This window comes from Motacilla alba, chromosome 17, assembly GCF_015832195.1.
Source record: "Motacilla alba alba isolate MOTALB_02 chromosome 17, Motacilla_alba_V1.0_pri, whole genome shotgun sequence".
NCBI lineage: Eukaryota > Metazoa > Chordata > Aves > Passeriformes > Motacillidae > Motacilla > Motacilla alba.
In genome coordinates, this window is record NC_052032.1 from 5706217 (window position 1) to 5715461 (window position 9245).

A 9245-nucleotide genomic window follows, 5' to 3' on the forward strand; every position below is an offset into this window, starting at 1 on the left:
TTCAGAGCCAAGTATAGCTGCTTCTGAAAATTCCCATGTACAAAGATCCTTTCAACCTCCCGCTCACCCTGGCAGTGCACTGGCCTGTTTAGAGCAGGATCCACATTTTCCTCATTCTTGTTGGAGTGGCAGTGGCTGTTGGCCTCTGTGGTGTATTTTGTGGCTTCAGTTCAAGGCCACTGTGCAGTGGGAGGTAGCACAGTGGATTGTTGGCACAGGTGAAGCCGAGAACTTGGGTTCAAACAAAGAGTCATAGACAATTTAGAAATGCATATTTAATCTTTTATTTTATAATTTATGGTTGAGTAAAAAAAAAAAAAAAAAAAGGGTAAATTAACACCCATGTGTATTTTAAAGAAATACCAGACAGAGCAATACTGCTTTGAGCTGTTGTACTTGCTGATAAACTTTCACTTGACTGATACCTGAAGAACCAGGAACTGCAGTGTGACACATGATCCACTCTTTAGCAGGTACCACAGCAACACAAGCAAACTGCAGAATACTTCTGAATGGTGTACACTTCTTTACAAAAACAAGCTTTACAAAAACCATCCTTAGCATTCTGATATCCCTCCGATAAAGCTTCTACCCTGAACAAAGCAGACTGCACAGATTACAAACTCTGGAGCTGGTCAAAAAAAGGATCTTTTGCTGCATTTAAATTGCTTTTGGACTGTCATACTATGTTAGTAACTACACTATTTTTTTCATGAGTGTTCATCAACTTTAAACCCTGAGTGCTTCTGAGTTGGTGTTAATTCCTGAGCCAAGACAATTAAGGCACAAGATAATTTTAACTAACATTTTGTTGTGGTGGTTTTGCTTGTTTTGTTTGTTTTTGTTTTAACAGAAAAGGGTCAGGACTGAAATTTACACCACAGCCTTTTTTGTTTTAAAGCTAAGATCGATCATCCCAAACTTCCTTTTAGTTCCCCATGGAAATCTAAAGTATGACCTTTTATTTCAATGGAAAACAGATCCTCTTGCTGCTGTCCTGAAAGCTGTCAGCATCTCTCATCTCAGGACCTGGCAGCTTTTCTCTTGCATTGAAATTGTATTATTTTATTAAAATTTCACTAGTGAGTTGAGGTAGTAGTAGTTTTACCAACAGTGTTACTTTAGTTAGGCAGGAAGTACCCACCTCTGCTCCTCTCTGCTTCTCTCCCTGCAGCAAGCTACAGCAAAGGCCTGAGCATGTTATCTGCAGAAATAACTCAGTAGCCAAGGATTACTTTTCTGTCCAAAGAAAAGTGATGCTATCATTCTTCACTGACTTGATTCAAAACAGTGAATTGTTAGCAGCATCATCAACTTAAAAAGCTGTGGGGAAGCTGCTCAGGGCATCACAAAATATAGATTAATTATCACATAAGATTAATTGGATGTCTTACAGCTCTTTCTTATGCACATTAACAGTATTAAGCCTTAAGTCTTCATGGAAAGCATTAAGTTGAGGCATGTGGACAAAATAAAATTTGCTTTTGACTCTCTAAATATTTACTCAAATATTTCTCTTACATGCCTGATGCTACTGCCAAAAGGCACTGCAATTCTCACAGTCAGAACTTGGCTGAAAAAAGGCCACAGGAATTACACTGATCCTGGTTGGTTTTATGTGTAATTGCTGCTGTTCCCTAGCAGCAAAAGGCAAGGGAGACCTTGGAGAAGAGAAGTGAACACGAATAGTCACATTAATCTTGCATTTCTTTTGGAGAGATGTGGATACACTTAACAAAAGGAAATAAATTTAGAGAGATACCTTGCTCAGTCTGGAAATCAGCTCCCAGAACTGTATTCTTGCCTTTAACAGTGTTGTTTATATATAAAAAATAACCCTGACTATCCCTGAAATGTAGTTTGCAGATGAACAGGTTGTGGAGCAGGTTGCATAGTCCATGATGTGTGAAAGTTCAGTGCAAGGCAACAGCAGCCATTGCATTAGCAAAGCTGTACTCAGCAGCCTGCCAGGCGTGTTGGCACACTGGGACTAGACAGGCTCACTGTTCTTGTGAAAATAGATGTTCTCCCATGCAGTGAGGTGGCGTGAACAGAAGAATCTCCAGAGATTAAGGATTATCCCTTGGTCAAAGGGGTTCTCCAGCTCGGAGTGCCGCAGGTAGGAGATGCGGTGGTGAGACATGAACTCCCAGGTCGTGGTGTTGCATGAGATCAGGTACAGGTGGGAAACAAGCAGCAGCAGGACCACAATGGTGAATATGAATATCAGGAGGAAGGACACTAGGAGGAAAATGTTGTGCTGCAGCCACTCCCGGGATTGTTCAAAGTAGAGGCCTGACCTTTCAATTCAAACAGAAATAGATCTGTAGTTAAAGAAGCAGAAGTAGTTTCATAAAGTAAGCAAACCTGATGACACATTTAAGTTTGATTCATAACTAATGAGCTGCTAATAATCCTTGACTACAGAGAGTTAATATACTATGAAGTCCTGAGAGACTGCACCACAGGGATTGGAAGCTAAATTTAGAAGATGCTGTTTCCCTGACAGCTGTGAGACACAATCACCCTGGGTTAACTCCTCTCCTGAACAGCTGGAACCCTGTTGGAGTTTCCAGCACTTGAATGTGTAAACAAAGATCGTGTTACAGGGACTGAAGAAAAATGAACAATGAAACCTAAATGACCAGAGACTGCTCAAGATTAGGGAGCTCCAGGATGCAAAAGAGAGTGAAGATCCAAAGGCAGTCTATGTTCTATGCCAGCCCAAGGAGCACTACAACTTTCAGCAATCTCAGAGGTCCACAAGCCATCTCCCAGCCTTACCAAGCTACATGGCCTCCCCACAGCAGAACCACAAGCTGCACGCTCAGGTAGACTATGAAGAGGGGGTGATTCCTTTCTCCTACACAGTTCTCAAGCCAGGGGCAGTGATGGTCGTAGCGCCGCACGCAGTGCTGGCACAGCTGGCAGTGCTTGGCTCGCATGGGTTGCTGCAAAACACAATCAGGAGAAGAAAAAACTAACTGGCTACAGTTCATGGCTGTCCCACTCCCATTTGGTAGAAGAGAACATCATGCAAATCTGTCTTTCGCCACAATATTGTCCCTAAAACGCTTGTGAGACAACAGCACATCAACATTGCTACGACAAATCAAAGGGACTGTGATTCTCCTGGTCAAGACCCAGATGGGTGGCATTCAAATGAAGTGATTCTCCCACACTCCTCCTATCTACACTTTTTTTTTTTTTTATTATCCACCTACTATAGAAAGTCCAGCATGCAAGGAGGGAGACAAAGCCAATCAGTGTAGTCAGGAAAGCATGAGCCAGAGTACTGAGGTGAAAAACTAGAACCACTGCTATCAAATAGAGTGGGCAGGGATGTGGTGCTTTTTGGGGATGTACAGAGAAGTGCCTCCCTGTGAGTACAAGACACGTGCACAGAAAACAGCTCAATTACCAGGCACAGAGAAAGTGAAACACCTGGCTGAGAAAAGTAGTGCTTCCTAGGATTTGTCCCCTGCAGTGTATAAATGCTTTGCCAGCTTTTCCTCTTGCAATAAGCTCATTCCTCCTGGCTGATACTCTTCAGGAATTTATGGGAGCTGGGGTAATGCCTAATTTCATTAAACTGATAAGGATCACTCTGAAAACAAGCCTTTCTAGGCTTGGGCAAACTGTTTTAAGAGCTAATTTCATTGCTGTAATTTCTCCTTCATGCTGTCTTATACCATTCAGGCCAACATTTTGTTGTTTTAAGGCCCTGAACAAGTTCACAACAATGAGCAGTTCCCACATATTACACTCAGCTTCCTTTCTGACTATCAAGGTATTTTCAAAATAACTTCTTTGACAGTACTGCAAGATCTGGCTGACATGACAGTAAGAATGCGGAATACAATTTTCTTATGGCAAAAGAAGATTCTTGTTTCTATAAACCAGCAGGGACTTGTTTCAGCCTTGGAAAACTGGCCTGTGTGCCACTGTCCATCACTACTACTTGTGTAGCTACAAAGTCTGCCCAGCCTCCTCTAAGCAGCAATTACAGACCACCAACAGCAGCTAAAGAACAATATAAGCTTTCAAACCACTCATCCCTTCCTCTTCAAGCATGCTCTGGATGCCCACCTTCACCAGGCAGTAACCACAGCGCCGCAGCTTAATGTCACCGGGGATCTGAGGGATCACCACACCTTGTCCTTTATCTTCACCTTCCTACAAAAAAGAGAAAGGAAGGGACTGAGGAGGGTTCTTGGGCTCCTGTCTAGGCATGACTGAGCTGTCTTGCTGCATACTTGTGCTTAACAGTTACACTGTGCTTGTTATCTCTATCATTAGGAACAAAATAATTCATTAGAATACCTACAGAAGCCACAGACAGTTATGGTACAGTGAGAGAGAACAGGTTACTGTAACCCTCCAAAGAATGTTTGCAGCGAGGCAGACATAACTGCGGACAAGATACAGTCTGGGACAAAAACAAGGTTAGACTTTACTTGTAAACACAATAACAGTGTCTTTTTGATATGAGCAGTGCTAATTAGTCATACACAGCCAACCCTGACATTAACGATGGATGACTAAGATTGGTAATACTTTTGTCCTACAGCCTATAAGGCAGTGAACCTTGAGCAGACTAGCAGTTACTGAAACTTTGCATCTCCATTTATTTCACTGTAACTTGTTTGTGGATGTGTCCTCTGAGAGGGCAACAAATCCATAAAGAGTTCAATAAATAGAGCTGCAGAGAGCACTGTCTGCCAAGCCTGCCCTTCAATTTGGAGCTTTTTATGCACTTGTACCACTTAGCAGTGGTTATTGTAAAATAGGTCATATGCACATTCCACAGGGCACTGCAGCCTCTGCTCTAGGAGAGGACTTGAGCTCAGATGGCACGGTTATGTACAAGGGCAGTGTGGTGTTAAAGGCACATTTAAAGCCTGTAAACCCTACTGCTGTTACAAAATACCAGTGTGAGACAGTCTGTCCTCATCTCCAACGGTCTGTGCATGTGTCCTTCATGCCAGCACAACAGAAACCGTTTCATATTATTCTTATCTACCAGAGTGGAAAAAGCAGAAAAGCCTGTAGACTTTACAGCTACTCCACTTTGTTCTGTTCATGAAGGGATCTACCTTCACTTCCTCTTCAGGCTTAACAAAACCCGGATCCATGAGAGACACCTTGAAGTACAGCAGGATCGAGCATAAAACCAGCAAAACGAAGATCAGCGGCTGAAGCAGCTCCCCGCGCTCCTCTTGCTTTTGCAGATCTGAAAGGTACCCATAAAAGACAGAGAGCAGCAGCTCCTTGCGAAGCGCCCTGGATTTTTCTCTCTGGCCTCAACAAAGGGGTCCCGAATGTATGAAGAGGAAATGGGGAGAGACCAGGCGGGGAGAGGAGAGGCTGAGAAGGGGCTCCCAGACCCTCCCGCCCTATGGGCACCCCCGGGCCCCGGCCGGGCGCAGACAGCCCCTGTCCGCGGGGACCGCACGGCCCGGCCGCCATCCCCGCGCTCCGGCCGCGACCACCGCGCTCCGCCTGCCCCCGGGGCGGAGCGGCCCCGGCCCAGCGCCGGCCCCGCTCCCCGCAGCCCGGCCGGGCCCCGCCTCACCCGTGCGGTGCAGGAGGAGCCCGAGCAGCAGCGCCGCGCTGAGGGCCGTGTGCGCCGCCCGCACCCAGCGCCCGCCGGGGCCCATGGCCCCCCGCCTTCCCCGGCTCCGGGGCTCCGCCGGGCCCGGAAGGCCTCCGGGCAGCGCCGGCAGGGCCGGACGGGACACGGGCAGCGCCCCGAGGCGGAGCCAGGGCGGCCCAGCCCTGCGGGGGAGGCTCCGCCGGGCTGCGGGGCTGGTGCCACTCCAGGAGCGGGCCGGGTTCTGCCGTCTGGGGCTCGGCAAACGCCCTGAGCCGGGGTCCCTGGCTCCTGTTGTCCCCCACACCGCCCCGGTGTTGTTGTGCCCGGCGGGGCCTTTCCTCGAGGAGAGTGTTTTCCCTGGGCCCTTCCCGCGTGTCCTCCCGCCCTCAGCCCAGCTCTGGGGTGCAGCGCTGGGCAGGCTGTTGAGAGCCTCCGTTACACCGGGGCAGGCGCTGCTGGGTGGGCCGGGCTGGGGAAGGGTCGGGCAGTGATGGGCAGGCAGCAGGTGCCGTTCAAAGGCTCCTCGGGCTGGTTCCCGAGGTGCTGCTCTGCGTTTATCCTGCTCTCGCTAACGGGGTTATGCCATGTGTTGGTTTCCAGCCCCCGGGAAGAGGCGCGGAGAGGCTGTGCCAGGCTGGAAGCAGCCACACGGCCCCATTAACCCAACAGAGCCTGGAGAACGTCTGCCATAACTCCAGGAGGGATTTGATCTGGTTGAGATGGGTACAGTCAACAGGCTCCTGGCTGGGTGGGGTCATTGAACTCGCCCAAGGGCTGCCGAGGAAAGCAGGTGTGTATAGACTCTTCTCAGCTGGAACAGACACCTAAAAGCAATTGAATTGCACCTTTGATATTTGTCTCTTGCTAACAATAAAAAACCCACCATGTATATATTAGCCCAGCATGTATATATTTACACTTTGAGTTTCTAAAGGAGATGAATGTTATCACAGATCTGTAGAAGTTCCAAAATCAGTGCTTTCTGTTTAACTCCCTTCACTTTTGACATCGCTATACCTTGCTGCTTTTGTTACCTTCATTCCCAGTAAAAATTTGGAAAGAAATATCATATTCTTTCTAAATTTACCCTCCAGCACCTGGTAGTGGATTCCTTGGTATTGTTTTCCCACAAATTCATTATTTTAGTCTCTTCATATGAGTCAGTGGCCACGTGCTGATGCCAGAAAAGCACATGGTTGTGTGGGTCACTTAAATGATTTACCTGAGACAGCTGGGTTGAAATGTTAACACAAGTTGTCAACTAAATTTTAGGCAATCATTCAAACTCTTTCGTTTTTGTTTGTGTTTTTTTTTGTTTTGTTTTGTTGTTGTTTTGGTTTGGTTTGGTTTTGTTTTTTGTTTTGTTTTGTTTGTTTTTTTAATTCTAGGTAATTGCAAAGCCTATGGCTCTCTTCCCTCAGACACCTCAGGCTGTACTGGTGCTCAGAAGAAGGTGGGTAGTGTCTTTCCTTCTTCACAGAGGGGTGTAAATTTTAAAGCTTAATGAAATAAATTTGAGTAGTAATAATATTATCTTGGAATCCCATGCTGCTAGAAGGCTAAGGTATCTCTCTGGGCTCTTACAGCACGTTTTCAGAGGCAGTTCAGTTTCATACAAATGCTCCTCCCATCCTGTTCACCTGCTCCTTTACAGGCTCCACAGTGACCACTGCACCAACTGGCACTGAGCCCTTCCAGGACCAGGGTCTTAAGAAGAAAGTCAGGCTGGCCCTAAAGCAGATTGGCTTTTCTTAAGTGCTCAGATCCTGCCCCTTACAAAGCCCAGGCTGTGGAGTGTGAACTGCAGATACATTACAGAGTTCAGAACAATCTGGACACTCAAATATTGTCCTGATTTTTTTCTCTTCTCACACAATTTTCTAACAATGCTCTCGTCCTCCACTGCTTTCTTCTGTTGACAGGCAGTATTGTGTCTTTTGGAGTGATGAAAGGCAAAGGCACTGAACAGCATCATCAACACGTGGCAGTTCCTTTCATTTTTAATTAAATATATGACAGCCAATGGACCAGTAATGTACCTAAATAAACCACATTCATAGAACAAAGGAAGAAGACACTCTTGAGCACTAGGTTTAATACACAGCGGGTATCCAACGGATACAACAGAAAAGTTAATTCATTCAGAATTGTAAGGAAGCAACAGTTGTGCATTTTGATTTTTTTGCTCAGTTTCACCAGGTACAAACATTTGAACCAGGCCTCAGCATCAGGCAGGTCCATGGACAGAGTAAAAGGAGACACTTGCTCATTATAACTGAGGGTATTTTCATTGCAAAACAAGGAAATACATATTTAATTAGCTTAAAAACACTTTTAAAACAAAAAAATAGTTACAGAGAGGATCTGTGACAATTACATGAAATCAAAACAGTCTGCTAAAGCAAAAGTGTTTCAGTTCAACAGAGTATCTCCCTCATTCCTTAAGTGCTCTCTTCTCCTTCAGCCCCCATGTTGCTTTTCATCTATTCCTGATGACTATTGCCCTCTGTGCTTCATCCACATACATGGTTGTCGTGGAGACCAGCTGTTTCCCTACTTTTAATTCTCTTTTCCTAGCACAAGCTGTCCTCTAACACCTGAGCTGTGGCAGACTCCTCCCTAAACAGTCTCAAGGAAATGTCTTTTCTATGGGTAGTGCCTGACTGCAGTGCCCTCTAGCTCTTGCCCTACTGGTAATTAATTGCCTTCTTCAGGTAATGAGAGGGAATTGACTCACAGCTCCAAAACTTTTCTTCCCACTCATCTTTTGCAGAGACCAGAGTGACAGCAGCAGAAGCCCAGCCAAGGTGACAAGCTGGGTAGGATTCAGTGCTGAAGAGGATAATTTCAGTAGGAAGGTGCAGGGAAACAGCAGCCATGGTGCAGATGAATTATCTGCAGTGTTCTGATTGCCACAAGTATCAGTGCTAAACTTTCTTGGCTTGGTCTAGATGAGAAAGTCTGGTGTTTCTGGGTGTTAAACATCATCCAAGTAGATGCCAATCCTTATGAGCAATTCCTCCCACAGATTTTGTAGAATGGAAGCACTGGTGGGAAGTTGCTCACCATTTGCACTGCAGGGTCACTGACAAGGGCCACTGGAGGACAGGGCAGCCTCCAGCCAGGAAGAAAACCACACACAGTTCAGGTAGAGGGTTCCTTTCTTGGCACAGTCTCTGCAGGGAGCTACTGAGTCGTGTTCGTGCTCTGCTTGCCAAGCTTTGGAATATTAAAGGAAATGTAGTAGTGAAAACATGAAGAGTCTGAGTGGGCCAACAGCTACTGAGCACAAGGAGCCCCTCTGCAATATCCTTACATGCTATGAACTTCTCTACAGCTGCATTTTCATTTGAAAAATAGAACCCCATTCTAGTTTTCTGAGCAGGGTTGGTCACTGGCTGTGTAATTTTGTGTGGAGCTGAAGTTTCCTGGCTTGTTCCTTTGATCCAGCAAAGCTGGAAGGCCTGAGAGGCATCCTTGGAGCAGTCAAGCATTTCAGGGTATCCAACTTCCCCTTTCACATTAAACCTTCATAAGAAATCTGCCACTTTGCCCTCCCTTCCTTTGCAGAACACTGATGTGATGCCTGCAGGCAACTCTCCTGTTCTGTCCTCAGTTCTGGATCTATGGCACCAGTTAAATCCTTGCC

General features: G+C 46.1%; 1 protein-coding gene across 2 annotated transcripts; it reads right to left on the reverse strand.

Moving 5' to 3' along the window:
• Positions 1–303: 303 nt before the first annotated feature.
• ZDHHC12 (zinc finger DHHC-type palmitoyltransferase 12) lies at positions 304–6153 on the reverse strand. 2 transcript variants are annotated; one of them, XM_038156538.1, is made up of 5 exons: positions 5576–6072; positions 5097–5233; positions 4090–4176; positions 2785–2951; positions 311–2300 (listed from the first exon to the last, which is right to left on the reverse strand). In XM_038156538.1, the coding sequence occupies exons 1-5, from the start codon at positions 5658–5660 to the stop codon at positions 1991–1993; spliced, it is 786 nt and encodes a 261-aa protein (XP_038012466.1). In that variant the 5' UTR covers positions 5661–6072; the 3' UTR covers positions 311–1990. The 2 variants fall into 2 exon arrangements, with proteins under 2 accessions (XP_038012467.1, XP_038012466.1); XM_038156539.1 differs by lacking the exon at positions 4090–4176 and having other exon boundaries at positions 304–2300; positions 5576–6153.
• Between the last annotated feature and the right edge of the window lie 3092 nt (positions 6154–9245).

Coding starts and splice junctions, on each gene's coding strand:
- ZDHHC12 (XM_038156538.1), bottom strand. CDS start 5,660: ATGGGCCCCGGCGGGCGCTGGGTGCGGGCGGCGCACACGGCCCTCAGC. Junction 5,234..5,575: donor GCTCCTCCTGCACCGCACGG/GTGAGGCGGGGC, acceptor GGTACCTTTCAG/ATCTGCAAAAGCAAGAGGAG. Junction 2,301..2,784: donor TGGGGAGGCCATGTAGCTTG/GTAAGGCTGGGA, acceptor TTGAATTGAAAG/GTCAGGCCTCTACTTTGAAC.